Source organism: Pogoniulus pusillus, chromosome 40, assembly GCF_015220805.1.
Source record: "Pogoniulus pusillus isolate bPogPus1 chromosome 40, bPogPus1.pri, whole genome shotgun sequence".
NCBI lineage: Eukaryota > Metazoa > Chordata > Aves > Piciformes > Lybiidae > Pogoniulus > Pogoniulus pusillus.
Window position 1 is genome coordinate 2207264 of NC_087303.1, and position 17104 is coordinate 2224367.

The 17104-nt window shown below is 58.7% G+C and overlaps 1 protein-coding gene across 4 annotated transcripts in view; it reads right to left on the reverse strand.

Annotated features, from left to right (window-relative positions):
• SRCIN1 (SRC kinase signaling inhibitor 1) overlaps positions 1-13097 on the reverse strand; it is a 120852-nt gene extending 107755 nt beyond the window's left edge. For 2 of the 4 annotated variants that reach the window (XM_064174511.1, XM_064174510.1), the window contains exon 1: positions 12899-13097. In XM_064174511.1, the coding sequence (XP_064030581.1) occupies positions 12899-12920 (22 nt within the window). In that variant the 5' untranslated portion in view covers positions 12921-13097. Of the gene's footprint in view, positions 1-12857 lie in introns of all 4 variants that reach the window. The other 2 variants (XM_064174513.1, XM_064174512.1) reach the window with 1 other exon arrangement.
• Positions 13098-17104: the final 4007 nt, after the last annotated feature.

Below are 17104 nucleotides of genomic sequence, written 5' to 3' on the forward strand. Positions count from 1 at the left end.
CTTTGTCCCTCCCCCTCCCCCTTGCCAAGCCTTGTGCCTGGAGGAGCAGGGTGAGAAGGGCAGGGGCAGGCAGGGGCCAGCCCAGGCGGGCAGACCTCGGTGCCCACAAGGGCCTCTTTCTTTGCCAGTGCTGGGCAGCAGCTTGGCTCATCCATCACAGCCACTGCTGCAGGACATCTGTGCCCTCACCACCCCAAGCCTGCCTCTGCTCTGTCACTTCTTCCATCACTGCCCTCTGGGTCCAGCTTCGGGACGAGCTCAGGCATCCCAGGGGGGAGCTTCCTTGCCAACCAGAGGAGGGCAGCAAGATGCCAAATGCCACTTTGAAGCCCTGGTGGGTAAATGGCACTGAGGGGGACTCTGCTGGTGCTTGGGGATGCTCCCAGGGTGGCTGGAGCTTGGCCAAGCCTCCCCCATCCTCCCCTCCTCTTTCCCCTCCCAGCTCCTTGCTGAGACTTGGGTGGTGCTGTGCAGCTGCCAGCACTGGCCAGGGGCAGGCTCTTCCCTATGGATTCAAGGTGTGGATTCAAAGGGAATGGATTTTCCATGCCTGCAGTGAGTGAAAGAAGCTTGAAAGCAGAGCAGGAGAGAGACAAGAGGCAGGAAAGGGAAGTGGCAAATCCTTGCTGGAAGAGCTTTGTTGGCTTGTTTGGGTACTTGCAGCTCAGGTTGAATTGTTGATGCTGTGCTTTGTAAGCTGCCAGCGAGCACTTGGGAGAGGATTTGCCTCTGCTGCAGCACCCAGGGGACCCCCAAACGAGGTGACCAGCAGGACACAAGGACCCCCTCTCCTCCCCCCACCCCACGCCCCCCTAAGCCAGCCCTGCCAACCTGCCCAGAGCCTGGGGATAGGAAGTGGCCTCCCTAAGCTGGCACAGCTGGCAAGGGTAGTGTGGGAAAGCAGGGTTGGTCCTGCAGCAGTGGGGACACCCTCCCAGCAGTGGGGACACTCTAACAGGCCTGGTCACACCCTCCCAGCACTGGGGACACCCTCCCAGCACTGGGGACACCTTCCCAGCACTGGGGACATCCTCCCAGCCCTGAGGACATACTCCTAGCACTGGGGACACTCTCCCAGCATTGGTCACACTCTTCCAGCCCTGGTGACATCCTCCCAGCCCTGGGGACACTCTCCCAGCCCTGGGGACACCTTCCCAGCACTAAGGACACTCTCCCAGCCCTGGGGACACTCTCCCAGCACTGGTGACACCTTCCCAGCACTGAGGACACTCTCCCAGCCCTGGTGGCACTCTTCCAGACCTGGTGACACCTTCCCAGCCCTGGGGACACTCTCCCAGCACTGAGGACACTCTCCCAGCCCTGGGGACACCTTCCCAGCACTGAGGACACCTTCCCAGCCCTGGGGACACTCTCCCAGCACTGAGGACACTCTCCCAGCCCTGGGGACACTCTCCCAGCACTGAGGACACTCTCCCAGCACTGAGGACACTCTCCCAGCCCTGGGGACACTCTCCCAGCACTGAGGACACTCTCCCAGCCCTGGGGACACTCTCCCAGCACTGAGGACACTCTCCCAACCCTGGGGACACAGCAAAATGCAGGAGCTGTGACCCTCTCTCCACACCAAGAGGGTCCATGGCACAGCAGCTTTCCTCCTCCCCATTCACACACCACAGCTTCCCAGTTCAAACCAGTTCAAAGCCCACCCTGCTGCCCTCCTCCCCCCAGACCTCTCCCAAACATCTCCCCCTCTTCAGCCTCCTTCTTCCCTCCCTTACCTCCAAGAAGCTCTCCCCAGGGAGACCTGAGGGACCAAGCCCAGCTCCTCTGGTGGCCATCAGAAAGGAAGGGGGGAGGCAAAAGTGGGCTCCTCTTAATGGTTTGCATGGGAGTAAAGGTGGAGATCTCCATCCTCATCCTCAGGATTTTAGGGTCATGGAATTGTCTGGGCTGGAGAAGACCTCCAAGCTCCTCCAGTCCAAGCAACAAGCCCACAGCAGCGTGGCCACTAAAGCATGGCCCCAAAGTGCTCCATGGCCACAGGCTTCTGGAGCAGCTCCAGGGATGGGGACTCCATCACCTCCCTGGGCAGCCTGTGCCAATGATTCTCTTGGTGCTGGGGAGGAAAGGGCAGGGGGTGGGGGGGGTGGGTTCCAGCAGGCAGTGCTGCCCTTGAGGTGAACTTCCCCAAGCCAAAAGCCTGGCAGCAGATGACAGAAGCAGAGAACATTCAAGGTTGGAAGGGACCTCAAAAGATCACAGAGCCCAAATCCCCTCCCCCCACCCCTCACTAGGGTAGGTCACCCCAGAGCAGATCCCAGCTCTTGATTTCAGTCTCTGCTTCCCCTTTCTGGGACCTTGAGCCAAGGACTTGCCCTGGGAGCACCTTTGGCTTGCTCAGGTGTGGCAGGGAGATAACAGCCTGAAGAGCTGGGAAGGGCCAGCAGCCAAGAGCTTATCTGAGGAGCACCACAACCTCCCTGGAGTGCTTTTGGCTGAGGCACCGAGCTGCAAAGTGGCCAAGAAAGCCACTCTGGGACCTCCTGCATCCCAGGCATGGAGAGCTTGGCAGCAGCCAGGCCAGAGCCACACCGTGGGTGATGATTCCCTGGGGCTCAGCAGGAGCAAAGGTCCTTGATTAGCTTTTGCAGCCCTGGAGGGAGCAGCTCAGGGCTCCTGCAGCCCTGGAGAGAGCAGCTCAAGGCTCATGCAGCCCTGGAGGGAGCAGCTCAGGGCTCCTGCAGCCCTGGAGGGAGCAGCTCAGGGTTCCTGCAGCCCTGGAGGGAGCAGCTCAGGGCTCCTGCAGCCCTGGAGGGAGCAGCTCAGGGTTCCTGTAGCCCTGGAGAGAGCAGCTCAGGGCTCCTGCAGCCCTAGAGGGAGCAGCTCAGGGTTCATGCAGGCCTGGAGAGAGCAGCTCAGGGTTCATGCAGCCCTGGAGAGAGCAGCTCAGGGCTCCTGCAGCCCTGGAGGGAGCAGCTCAGGGCTCCTGCAGCCCTGGAGGGAGCAGCTCAGGGCTCCTGCAGCCCTAGAGGGAGCAGCTCAGGGTTCATGCAGGCCTGGAGAGAGCAGCTCAGGGTTCCTGCAGCCCTGGAGGGAGCAGCTCAGGGCTCAATCAGCCCTGGAGGGAGCAGCTCAGGGTTCATGCAGCCCTGGAGAGAGCAGCTCAGGGTTCATGCAGCCCTGGAGGGAGCAGCTCAGGGTTCCTGCAGCCCTGGAGGGAGCAGCTCAGGGCTCAATCAGCCCTGGAGGGAGCAGCTCAGGGTTCCTGCAGCCCTGGAGAGAGCAGCTCAGGGTTCATGCAGCCCTGGAGGGAGCAGCCCTGAGGGCCATGGTCCATGGAGGAGATGCTTCAAGGAGTGGGATAAAATGGGGACAGGGATGGAGCCAGGAGCCCTGGGGCAGGGTCATCAGGGCAGGATCAGGACATTGCTTTCTGCAGGGGAGGAGGAGGGCAGGGAGAGGAGTGGGGAAGGCTCCATGTCAGTGTCCTTGAGTGTCCTTTGGAGGCTTTTGCTTTCCCTGCAGCACAGCAGATGAAGAAGGACTGAAAATCCCAAACTGCTTCTCCTCTTTGATTCCTCTCACCACAGAGAGAGTTGAAAGGAAGCAGCAAAGGCATGAGAGAGGAGGAGGATGGAGCCTCTGCAGGGATGAGCAATGCAGCAGGGGAAGGGTCTGGAGAACAGGGCTGGGGAGGAGCAGCTGAGGGAGCTTGAGGGTGTTCAGGCTGGAGAAGAGAAGGCTGAGAGGAGACCTCATTGCTCTCTATGGCTCCCTGAGAGGAGGTTGGAGCCAGGTGAGTCTTGGGCTCTGCTCTCTAGGAACAAGCAATAGGATGAGAAATGGCCTCAAGTTTCTTCAGGGGAGCTTTAGGTTGGACATGAGAAGAAACTTCTCCACTGGAAGGGTTCTCAAAGCCTGGCACAGGCTGTCCAGGGTGGAAGGAGGTTGGATCCCCAGCCCTGGAGGTGTTTCAAAGAGGCAGAGCTGTGGTGCTGAGGGCTATGGCTTAGCCCCAGCCTCTGGAGAGTCAGAGAGTGGTTGGAGTGGATGACCTGAGAGGGCTTTGCCCACTGAAGTGATTCTGTGATTCTCCTCCACAAGTCCTCACCTCCACCCATTGCCACAACCCAACTTTGCCAAGCTCTGAGCACTGAAGGGTGACCTGAGCAAGGTGCTGTGGGGGTGGCACTGGAAGGAGATGTCTGAGGGCTGGAGGTCAGGAGAGGGGAGGGACAGGCTCTGCTCACTGCTCCCTGGGACAGGACAAGCAGCAATGGATGGAAGCTGCAGCACAGGAGGTTGCAGCTCAACACAAGGAGGAACTTCTTGCCTGGAAGGGTCCCAGAGCTGCTCCAGGGCTCCCTAGGATAGGACAAGCAGCAATGGATGGAAGCTGCAGCACAGGAGGTTGCAGCTCAACACAAGGAGGAACTTCTTGCCTGGAAGGCTCCCAGAGCACTGGAAGAGGCTGTGGAGTCTCCTTCTGTGGAGCCTTCCCAGGCCTGTCTGGATGTGTTCTGTGTGCCCTGAGCTAGCTTGGATGGTCCTGCTCTGGCAGGGGGGGGCTTGGACTCAATGATCTCTTTAGATCCCTTCCAACCCCTGGCATCCTGTGAGAGCTTCCCCTTGAGCCTCTCCTCACCCAGCCAGGCTGGAAGATTGGTTCTCAGTTTGGGAGTGGAGTGCAGATGTTCCATTTGCCAGCCTGGAAAGCCCCAAAGGCAGCTTCATCCTGCAGCCTCTTCCTTCAGCCTCCTCCCTTGGCAATCAGAACATTCCAGCAGTTGGGGGTGGGGGGGGGGGGGTGGAGAGAAACAAAACCCAAGGCAGAAGTGTTGGTGTGTCTCTGTGTGTGCATCCCCTCCACCCCCTTCCTCTTCCTCCCACCCTCTCCATCAACCCTTCTGCTGGAGATGAATTTGAAATGAACCCCCCCCAAAAATAAAGCACTAAAAAATGAGTTTTTTCCCCTCCCTCTTCATTTGTATTTTCCTCTGAAAGTGGAAACCAGTTGAGGGAGGGGGGGGGGGAGGGAAGAAAAAGATCCTCAAATGAAATCAACTCAAAGCAGCTGACAGCAAAGTTTTATTGTCCCCCATTGGGTGCTGGAGGAGCAAATGAGGGATTTGATTTCTTCTCTCATCAGGAGCATTTTCAGTTCCCTTGCTGCAATTCAGCCTCTTTGAGCCCTTGCTGCACCTGCAGCCTGCCACAGGCAGGAGCTGGGGGTGGGGGAGGGCTTGGTGGGGGGGGGGGGGTTAAGGAGGCCCTTTGGTAAAGCAGCAGAGCACAGCAGGTGGGGGAAGGGGCAGCAGAGAGAGAGGAAGGGCTCCGTGGGGATGAGCTGGGACAGCCTCACCCAGGCCCACATGGGGGTGGTGGGGGTCATGGAGTCATGGAGTCAGGGACTCAGACTCATGGAATCATGGACTCATGGGATCATGGAGTCATAGAATCCTGGAGTCATGGAGTCATGGAATCATAGACTCAGACTCATGGAATCTTGGAGTCATAGAATCATGGAATCATGGACTCAGACTCATGGAATCATGGCATAATGGAGTCATGGAATCATGGACTCACAGAATCATGGAAAGAATCATAGACTCAATAGAATCAGTCAGGGCTGGAAGGGAGCACAAGGAGCAGGCAGTGCCAACCTCCCCCTGCCATGCCCAGGGACACCCTACCCTAGAGCAGGCTGCACACAGCCTCAGCCAGCCTGGCCTCAAACACCTCCAGCCATGGGGCCTCAACCCCCTCCCTGGGCAACCCCTGCCAGGCTCTCACCACTCTCCTGCTCAACAACTTCCTCCTCACCTCCAGCCTCACTCTCCCCACCTCCACCTTTGCTCCATCCACCCCACTCCTGCCACTCCCTCACAGCCTCAAAAGTCCCTCCCCAGCTTTTTTGGAGCCCCCTTCAGATCCTGGCAGGCCACCAGAAGGTCCCCTGGGAGCCTCCTCTGCTCCAGCCTGCACAGCCCCAACTCTTTGTGTCTGTGCTCACAGCAGAGCTGCTGCAGCCTCTCAGCATCCTCCTGGCCCTGCTCTGGACACTCTCCAGCATCTCCACAGCCCTCTTGTGCCAGGGGCTCCAGAGCTGGCTGCAGGACTCCAGGTGGGGTCTCAGCAGAGGGGAGTAGATTGAGCCTGGCTGGTGGGTGAGACCTGCTTGGCCTTCAGACCTCCCCAGGTAGAATGGGGTTGGGCTGGAAGGACCCTTAAAGATCATCTGGGTCCAAGCCCCCACCTAGCTTGGACACTTCCCTCCAAACCTCTAAGCTCATCCAGTCCAACCATCACCCCAACACCACCATGGCCACCAAACTGTCCCCAGGTGCTCTGGGCACAGGTTTTTGGTAGCCCTCCAGGGATGGGGACTCCACCACCTCCCTGAGCAGCCTGTGCCAGTGCCTGACTGCTCTGGCAGGACACAAATTGCTCCTCATGGCCAACCTGAACCTCCCCTGGGGCACTTTGAGGTTGTTTCCTCTCATCCTTATCACTTGTTACTTGTAGGGGAACAGCTCAAACCCCCCCCCCCTGGCTGCAGCCTCCTCTCAGGGAGCTGTGCAGAGCAATGAGGTCTCCTTCAGCCTCCTCTTCTCCAAGCTGCCCAACCTCAGCCACTAACCCCCAGCAACAGGAGCCTCAATGGACTCATCCATGCATGCAGCAGCCTGGAGACCCCCCCACACCCCTTCACCTCCTCTTCTTGACCCCAATAAGAGCCCCACCACCAGCCTGGCCTTGTCCCCCTCCCCAGCCACCAAGCCTCATCTGTGCTGGGATGCTCCCTGCACCCCCAAAGCCTGACGTGGGACATGGCTCAGACATGTCCCTGTGTGCCAGGCAGGTCCCCGGGGGCACAGAGGCAGGCACCGAGCTGGGATCGATGCACGGCAGAGAGGAGAATCGATGGCTCATATTAACCCCTGCCCTGCTGGGCTCTGCCTCTCCCATCCTCTTCCTCACAGCAGAGGGTGGCCGTGAGGGGTCTTTGAGCCCTGTGGGCAGTGTGAGCCACGGGGGTGGTTGGTACCAAAGCAGCACCACAGCAGCAAAAGGGCAGCTTGGAACATCTCTGAGCTCATGGAAAGGCTTCAGAAGGGAGGATGTCCTGGTTGGGAAAGGAAGGCAGCAGCAGAAGGACATGGGTGGATGTTTCCCACCAGGCTGGGCACAGAAGGAAGGGGAGAAGGCAGGGAGGGGACAGCTGTGTCCTCCCCACCAGGCTGGAGGTGTCCTGGCAGGATTCATGCCCCAGGCTCACTCCCACCCCCAGCAGGGCAGGGAGATGCTTTCTGCCTGCTTCCCCTACAGGGAAACAAAGAGCACAAACTGGGGGAGCTTTGTGAGTGTTCCTGCCTGGGGGGAGTCAGGACTCAGCCTGGTGCCAACGCTGACCCCCTCCCCTCCTCCCCCCAGACACACACACCCCAGCACTAACAGCACCACCAAGCCCAGCACCTCCCAGCCCAGTGCAATCACCACTCCAGGTAGAATCAGGCAGGGTTGGAAGGCAGCACAAGGAGCAGGCAGTGCCAACCCCCCCCCCTGCCATGCCCAGGGACACCCTACCCTAGAGCAGGCTGCACACAGCCTCAGCCAGCCTGGCCTCAAACACCTCCAGCCATGGAGCCTCAACCCCCTCCCTGAGCAGCCCATTCCAGGGTCAGGCAGGTCTCAGTACCCTTCCCCCAGCCAGAACCAACCAGGCTGCTCCCTTCCACCTTCTCCCCTTCCCTCCTACCTGCCCAGGCTGGGGAGAGTGCACAGGAGCATCTCCCAGCCCCACAAGCTCAGCAATCCCAAACTGGTCGAGCATCCCTCCCTGCCCATCCTTTTGGGAGGGAGAGGAACAGCTCCCAACAAAGCACGAAGCTCCTTTTGGCAGCTCTGCCAGGATCTTGGGGGTTCCTCATTCCCCCTCCCCCACTCCCCCCATCCTGAATTCCTCCCGGTGTGTGTGTGTGGGGGGGGGAAGGGCAAACCCAACCCCACCGGTGGGCATCGGGTGCCTGTCAGCAGCAGGAGCAGGGAGCCATTTCCACAGGCGTTGTTCAGAGCTGGCAGGGGGCAGTCTGGTGGGGAAATAATTAGCAGCTTGCAAATGTAGCCCTCATTAAAACGAGGCAAAAGCCCACCCGGGGGTGGGGGAGGCTGCACAGAAGAGCTTTGATGAGGACTCTGCCCTGAACCCCCTCTCCCCCCCCTCCCCTCCCCCCCCCCCATCCAAGGCTGGTTTGGTTGGAGTGGATCCTGCACAACAGCAGCACTTGAGGGATCAAAACAGAAAGCATCTACATCCCCCCCCCCCATCCCCACACCATCATCATCCCCCTCCCCACGCCATCACCACCCTCCCCACACCATCACCATCCCCACCATCCCCCCCCCCCCGCTGCGTTTTGGGTGCTGAAAGGGCTTGAGCATGTCTGGGGACACAGAGAACCCCCCAAGTGGGTTGGGTTGGAAAGGACCTTCGAGCTCAGCCAGCTCCAATCCCCTGCCATGGGCAGGGACACACCTCCCGCTCCAGCTGGCTGGGAGGGGGCCCTGGGGCTGATCCCAGTAGGGAAGGGGGAAATTCCTTGCCTGGCATCAGGGGAGGGAGCATCCCACCCACTCACCCCCAGCTTCCTACCCACTCCCCCCCACCCCCCCCTCCCTTCCCCTGCCTGGACCAACTGAGCAGATGGTCCCCATCCATCTCTATCCTTAAGCAAGAGCTGGTTGGATGTGACCCCCCCCCCCACTCTCCCCCCACCCCGAGGTCCCCGTGGCCAGTGCTGGCTTCATTCCGGAGGGGGCACCGAGCACTACCAAACCAATATTGCCCAGGAGTTGGGCGCTGGCAGCCAGGCAGCAGCGGGTAGGTGGGCATGGAGAGGGTGGGGGTGAGGAGGGGGACGCTGAAGCGTGGCCACTCCCCAGCCTCTCTCACCACAGCCAGGGTGAGAACGGAGAGAACAAAGAGGGGAGAGGCTGCAGGGCAAGGGCTGGGTGCTCCCTGCCCCCCCCCCCCGGGCACGGGCAGACAAAGAGACCCCTCACCCACGGGCACAGCAGCCTTGGCATCACCCACGCAGGCTGGCAAAGGGGCAGGGCAGCGCTGGTGGCAGCTGCACACAGTGCACACCCACCCCTGAATGGCACAAACGGTATGGGGGGGGGGGAGGTGAAGGGAAGCAGGGGAGAAGGGGGGGGGAAGGGAAGCTGGAAGGAAGAGACCCCCTCGGTGGTTCTCTGTTACCCCTCCCCAAGCCCCTGGGGAGCAGGCAGGTGAGGCACAAAGCAAGCAGCAGCCCTTGGAGCTATTTTAAGTTTCCCTCCACATCACCTCCTCCCCCCCCCCCCCCCCCCCCTCCTCCCACGACCAAACCCAACCTGAGATGCAGCAGATTTGGGTTGGGGTTTGGGTTTGTTTGTTGTTTTTTTTTGGGGGGGTTGGGGTTTTGTTTCCTTTCTTCTTCCTCCTGCAAGGATGATGCTGAAAGCACCTCCGGAGGGACCACCTGCAGCCCTGCAGCTCCTCCTGCCCTTTTGTGTCTCAGCAGCAGAGGTTGGGCAGGGATGGAGAACGAAAACCAAACACATTAACTCAATAAAGGAAGAGGGAGAGCAGGTAGGAGTGCAGCCCGCAGCCTTCCTCCTCCTCCTCACCCATCTGTCTCGCCAAGCTCGCAGAGAAAGGAAACCCAAAGCCCCAGCAGCATCCACCCCACTCCACCCCCACCCCAGCTCGGTCAGCAGAGGATGGTGTTGAGAAGCAATTCAATGCACCAAGAGGACCCCCCCCCCAAAAAAGCAGCTCCAGACACAGTGTTGGGGTTCTTTGAGCCACCCCCAACCCCCCCTTTCAAACACCCTCCCCCCTGTGCTGCCAGGCCCCACGCTGGTGTTTCTAGGACAGTGACTCTCCAGCTACTTTATCCCTTCGGAGCGGAGCAGCTCCAACAACAACAACAGCAGCAGAGACCAACCCTGAGAGCAGCAGCGGCAGCGGCACCGCCACCAGCAGCATCGCCACCAGCAGCACCGCCACCAGCAGCATCGCCACCAGCAGCACCAGTTCAGCAGCATCGCCACCAGCAGCACCAGTTCAGCAGCACCAGTTCAGCACCCCCAGCCCAGCCGCCTGCCTGCTGCTGGGAGAGCACCGCATTCCCAGGGCAAGGCACCGCATTCCCAGGGCAAGGCACCGCATTCCCAGGGCAAGGCACAGCATTCCCAGGGCAAGGCACCACGGCCCCAGCCCAGGCATCACAGCTCTCATCACTCCAAGGCACCACGATGCCAGTATAAGGCAACTGAAGCCCCACCAGTCCAGACATAATATTCCCAGTATAAGGCAATCATGACCCCACCAGTCCAGGCACTGTGGTCCCAGTATAAGGCACCACAGCCCCACCAGTCCAGGCATCATATTGCCAGTATAGGGCAATCATGACCCCACCAGTCCAGGCACCACGTTCCCAGTATAAGGCACCACAGCCCCACCAGTCCAGACATAATATTCCCAGTATGAGGCAATCATGACCCCACCAGTCCAGGCACTGTGTTCCCAGTATAAGGCACCACAGCCCCACCAGTCCAGACATCATATTCCCAGTATGAGGCAATCATGACCCCACCAGTCCAGGCACCACGTTCCCAGTATAAGGAACCACATCCTCAGTCCAAAGCACCACATTCCCACCAATCCAAGGCAACCACAGCCCCACCAGTCCAGGCATCACATTTCCAGTCCAAGACAACCACAGCCCCACCAGTCCAGACATAATATTCCCAGTATAAGGAACCACAGCCCCACCAGTCCAGGCACTGTGTTCCCAGTATAAGGAACCACAGCCCCACCAGTCCAGGCACTGTGTTCCCAGTATAAGGAACCACAGCCCCACCAGTCCAGGCACCATATTCCCAGTATAAGGAATCACAGCCCCACCAGTCCAGGCACCATATTCCCACTCCAAGGCAACCACAGCCCCACCAGTCCCAGGCATCACATTCCCAGTCCAAAGCAACCACAGCCCCACCAGTCCCAGGCACCACATTCCCAGAATGAGGCTCCACATCCTCAGTCCAAGGCACCACATTCCCACCAATCCAAGGCAACCACAGCCCCACCAGTCCAGGCACCACATTCCCAGTATAAGGAACCACAGCCCCACCAGTCCAGACATCACATTCCCAGTATAAGGAACCACAGCCCCACCAGTCCAGGCACCACATTCCCAGTATAAGGAACCACAGCCCCACCAGCCCAGGCACCACCTCCCCACCAACCCAAGCCACCACATCATCACCAGTCCAAGCACCACAACCCCCACTCCTACCCCTCCACCACCCCCTCCACTCACACCTCCTCCACACCATCCCAGCCCCACGCCCACCCTTCCTGGGCCAGCAGCTCCCAAGCAGCAGCAAACTCCAGCTCCTGACAAGCAGCAATTTGATTTTTTTCCCCCTTATTCAACCTTTTTTTCCCTCCCAACAAGCAACATTTTGACTTTTTTTTCCCCTTATTCAACCATTTCTTCTTTTTCCCTCTCCCAACAAGCAACAATTTGATTTTTTCCCCTTATTCAACCTTTTTTTCCCTCCCAACAAGCAACATTTTGACTTTTTCTCCCCTTATTCGACCATTTCTTTTTTTCCCTTATCCAACCATTTCTTTTTCTCCTCATTTAACCTTTTCCCCCCTCCCAACCAGCAGCAATTTCAATTTTTTTCCCTTATTTAACCATTTCTTTTTCCTTCCTCTCCCAACCAGCAGCAATTTGACTTTCTTTTTTCCCTTATTCAACCATTCTTTTTTTCCCCTCATTCAACCATTCATTTTTCCCCTTATTCAACCATTTCTTTTTTCCCCTTACTCAACCCTTTCTTTTTTTCCTCATTCAACCATTCCCTTTTTTCCCCCTCCCAATAAGCAATGATTTGACTTTTTTCTTCTCTTATTCAACCATTTCTTTTTTCCCTTCTTCAACCATTCCCTTTTTCTCTTCTTCAACCATTTCTCTTTTCCCTTCTCCATTCATTCCTTTTCCCCCTCATTCAACCATTTCTTTTTCCTCTTCTTCAACCATTCCTTTCCCCCCCTCATTCAACCATTCTTTTTTTCCCTCCTTCAACCATTCCTTTTCTCCCTTCTTCATCCATTCCTTTTTTCCCCTTATTCAACCTATCCATTTCTCCCCTCTTCAACCATTCCTTTTCTCCCTTCTTCATCCATTCCTTTTTTCCCCTCATTCCACCTACCCTTTTCTCCCTTCTTCAACCATTCCTTTTTCTCCCTCCTTCATCCACTCCTTTTTTCTCTCATTCAACCTATCCTTTCCCCCCTTCTCCAACCATCCCTTTTTTCCCCTTCTTCAACCATTCCATTTTCCCCTCATTCAACCCTTTCTTTTTTCCCCTTGACCAACCCTTTCTTTTCCCCCTTACTCAACCCTTCCTTTTCCCCCCCCTTACCCAACCCTCCCTTTTCCCCTTACCCAACCCTTTCTTTTCCCCCTTACTCAACCCTCCCTTTTCCCCTTACCCAACCCTTTCTTTTCCCCCTTACCCAACCCTTTCTTTTCCCCCTTACCCAACCCTTCCTTTCCCCCCTTCCAACCCTTCCTTTCCCCCCTTCCAACCCTTCCTTCCCCCTCTCCTCCCTCCCCACAACCAACGCTTTGATTTTTTCCCCCCTCTCCCTCCTCATCCAACCATTCCCCCACCTCCACCACCCCTTCCAACCTCCCTCCACCCTACCCCACCCCAAAATCTCTCCACAACCGCTGCCCAGGCAAGGTCGGAAAGAGGAAGAGGAGGCAGGAGGAAGGAAGAAAAGAAGGAAAACTAAAAGAAGAAGAAGACCCACACGAAGAAAACCAAAATACCTGCTACTTAAGAATGGATGCACATAGTGAGAGTGACCTGCCTTGGGAGGGTGTATTCCCCATCGCTGCGCTGCTTCCTCGCTCCCTTTGCCTTCCTTTCTTCCCTCTCTTGCAGGGAGGGAGGGAGGGGTGAAGCGGAGTGGGAGGTGGGGAAGGCTGTGGGGGTGATGCTCAGGCCCGGCCGAGCATAGGGAAGGGAGGAGGTGGAAGTAGGCAGCGAGCGGGAGGGCGGCGGCAGGCAGCGGCGGCGGCGGCGGGCGCGGGTACGAGCCGGGAGCGCGCCCCGGGGGTGTGTATGTGTGTGGGGGGGGGTGGGGTGGGGGATGTTGGGGGGTGGGGAGGGGTGATGGAGGAGTTGGGGAGGGGTGGGATGGGGGTAAAGGAGGGGAGGAGGTGGGGAGGGGGAAGAGCGGAGCTCGGAGATGTACAAAGGAAGGAGTGGGGAAAACACATCAGCTGGTGATGGATTGGTGGGCAGGGAGGAGGGGAGGAGGAGAGGAGGGGAGGATGCTCTTGCACCCCCCACCCACCCCACCCCTAACCACCGCCCCCCACCTCGCCCGCTCCTGCTCACTCTTAAAGGTCCCCGACCTTTTATTTTGGTGGGAGGTGGTTGGAGAGTGGCTTGGGAGGGGGAGAGGGAGATGGAGATGATAGAAGGAGGAGAGTGAGAGGGAAGGGGGAAAGGGGAAGAGGAAGAGAGAGAGGGAAGGGGGAGAAGGAGAGGGAGAGGGAGAGGGAAGGGAGAGAGGGAGAGTAAGATGGAGAGGGAGGTGGTAGCCCTGTGTGAGGGAGGTGGAAGCCGTAGGGGATGCTTGACCTGGAGCACAGCCCTGAGGGAGCTGGGGGGGTGCAGCCTGCAGCAGAGGAGGCTCAGGGCAGAGCTGATTGCTGCCTGCAGCTGCCTGCAGGGAGGCTGTAGCCAGGTGGGGTTGGGCTCTGCTGCCAGGCCCCCAGGGCCAGAAGAAGGGGACCCAGGCTGAAGCTGTGGCAGGGCAGGCTCAGGCTGGATGTGAGGAGGAAGCTGCTGGCAGAGAGAGTGATTGGCACTGGAATGGGCTGCCCAGGGAGGTGGTGCAGTGCCCATGGCTGGAGGTGTTGAGGCCAAGGCTGGCTGGGGCACTGAGTGCCATGGTGTGGTTGGTTGGGCAGGGCTGGGTGCCAGGCTAAGCTTGGAGCTCTCTGCCAGCCTGCTTGGTTCTGGGATTCCATGATTCTGGGATTCAAAGGAGAAGGAGCTTCAGGTGATGGAGGGGAGGAGGGGAGTTGGAGAGTGGAGATGAAGAAGGAATTCTTGGCAGGGAGGGTGAGGAGACACTGGCACAGGCTGCCCAGGGAGGTTGTGGATGCCTCATCCCTGGAGGTGTTCAAGGCCAGGTTGGGTGAGGCCTTGAGCAGCCTGTGCTGGTGGGAGGTGTCCCTGCCTGTGGCAGCAGGTTGGCACTGGCTGATCTTAGTGGTCCCTTCCAGCCCAAGCCACTCCATTCCAACCACCAGCCCAACTCCACCATGCCCACTAAACCATGTGCCCATGTGCCACAGCCACAGGCTTTTGAACCCCTCCAGGGTTGATGACTCCACACCCTCCTGGGCAGCCTGTGCCAAGACCTGACCACTCCTTCCAGTAAAGAAAACACTCCTAATAGCCACCTTGACCCATTCTGTGCCCCAAAGAGGGTGGCAGAGTAGCACTTGCACATCTCTTAGGAGAAGGGCAGGTTGGGTGCCACCCTGCCACGGTCCTGCATGGGCAACAACTCTGCTTCTGCTGTGCTGAGTCAAGGGAAGTGAAGGGAAAAGAGTGGTGGGAATGCTGCCAGCAGAGTCATGACCACCCCTGGTCCTGGGGGACTGGCATCTCCCAGTGACATGACTCATCCATCACTGCCAACTGCAAATAACCCTGCCCAAGCAGCTGGCAAGGACCCTCTGCGTGGCATCACCAATGGCACCAGGGCCCCTGCATCAAGGCTCAGTGCCCACCGTGGTGGAGACACAGTGCTGACAGTCTGGGAGAGAGCAGGGTCCTCAGTCATAGGCACACCAAGGTGCCCAGCTGGCACCTCGCCCGCGTTGGCACCTCCTTGCCAAGGGTAATCACCCACCAGAGAGAGGCAGAGCAGGGAAGGGAAGGGCAGGGCAGGAAAAACCAAAGAGGACTTTGTTCTGACCCCATCTCAGACCCAGCCAGGAGGGCTTGAAGCTTTCCTCACTATGCCCCTGGCAGAGGAGCTGCCAAGCATCACCTCCCCGGTGAGGGCACGGGGAGGGGAAGGAGATGCCACTTAACCTTGACCCCTCCCCCCAGCCCCTGTGCTCCATTAGCTTCGAGCCCAGCGGCGCAGGGGAGAGCAGCAGCAGCAAAGGCTCCATTAGAGAGCATCCGTGGGGCAAAAAGAGCCTTGTGCAGAGCCACCGAAGTGCATCCTGATGTGCCCGACGTGCTCCTGGCAGCAGGGCACCCCAGCACGCACGGCCTGGCCTCGGGAGGGGGTGGGGAGCAGGGAGGTTGGGGCATCCTGGGGCTGGCATGAGCTGGGTGTAGGGGATGGGACCTGCTGCCTTGTCCCTGCTTGGTGCTGAATGCCAGGAGACTTCTCCCACCCCCCTTGGGCAACCCTATCCCAGAAGCAGAGGATGCTTCGGGTGGGGAGGGGCCCTCAAAGGTCATCTGATTGTTGGAGCAGGTCCAGAGGAGGCCACAAAGATGATCAGGGGGGCAAGGTTCTAATGGGGACAGGATGGGAGAGTTGGAGCTGTTCAGGCTGGAGAAGAGAAGGCTCCAGGCAGACCTCAGATCAGATCTCCAGTGCATGAAGTGAGCTACAGGAGAGCTGGGGAGGGACTTTGGACAAGGGCTGGGAGTGTCAGGGTGAGAGGGAATGGATTGGAGCTTGAGGAGAGCAGATTGAGCCTGGGAGATGAGGAAGAAATTCTTACCAGTGAGGGTGGGGAGACTCTGGCACAGGCTGCCCAGGGAGGCTGTGGATGCTCCATCCCTGGAGGTGTCCAGAGCCAGGCTGGATGAACCCTTGAGCACCCTGGGCTGGTGCAAGGTGTCCCTGCCCATGGCAGAGGCTTGGCACTGGCTGGGCTTGAAGGTCCTCTCCAAACTCAACCCATTCCATGACCCCATGAGAAAGGTGTAAACTGCTCCCTCCTGGGCAGTGGGAGTCAGGCAGGCACCAAGGAGCAGATCTGGGGTACCTTGGGGGGGCATTTTGGATGGAGGCAAAACCTGAGCAGCTAAGGAGCAGCCAAGAACATCCCAGAACAAACCCACAGGACGAGGGACAGTTGTTTGAAACCTGGAGCAGGGCAGGTTTAGGTTGGACACTGAATTGCAGAGAGCTGCTGAGGTGCTGGCAGGTGCCCAGAGCAGGGCAGCAAGGCTGGGGAGGGGCCTGGAGCACAGCCCTGTGAGGAGAGGCTGAGGGAGCTGGGGGGGTGCAGCCTGCAGCAGAGGAGGCTCAGGGCAGAGCTGATTGCTGCCTGCAGCTGCCTGCAGGGAGGCTGTAGCCAGGCGGGGTTGGGCTCTGCTGCCAGGCAGCCAGGGCCAGAAGAAGGGGCCCCAGGCTGAAGCTGTGGCAGGGCAGGCTCAGGCTGGATGTGAGGAGGAAGCTGCTGGCAGAGAGAGTGATTGGCACTGGAATGGGCTGCCCAGGGAGGTGGTGGAGTGGCTGTGGCTGGAGGTGTTGAGGCCAAGGCTGGCTGGGGGCACTGAGTGCCATGGTGTGGTTGGTTGGGCAGGGCTGGGTGCCAGGCTGGGCTGGGGGAGCTTGGAGCTCTCTGCCAACCTGCTTAGTTCTGGGGTTCTATGACAGCTCCCTCAAGCCTGCAGCTGTGTGTGTGTGTTGGGGGGGGGTGGTTTGATCAGTGCAGATCCAAGGGAGGCTGTGAAGGCACCAAAGGAGCTGGAAATCGCTGCCTAAGCATCACAATCTGCTTCCCACCCAGCTTGCAGCTTCCCTTCACAGCTCCAAGTCACTTCAAAACCACATTAAGGAGAACCATTTGAAAGCCAAAGCAACAAACAAAGTGTCTTAAACAGGCACTTCAGCCTCATCAGCACAGAGCTTGAGAGACTTTGCTTGATCCTAGAAGATGGTTTAGGTTGGAAGGGAGCTCAAAGCTCAGCCAGTTCCAAGCCATAGGCAGGGACAGCTCCCACTAGAAGAGGTTGCTTAAGGTCTCAGCCAGCCTGGTCCTGAACACCTCCAGGGAGGTTGTGGAGCACAGAAGCACCC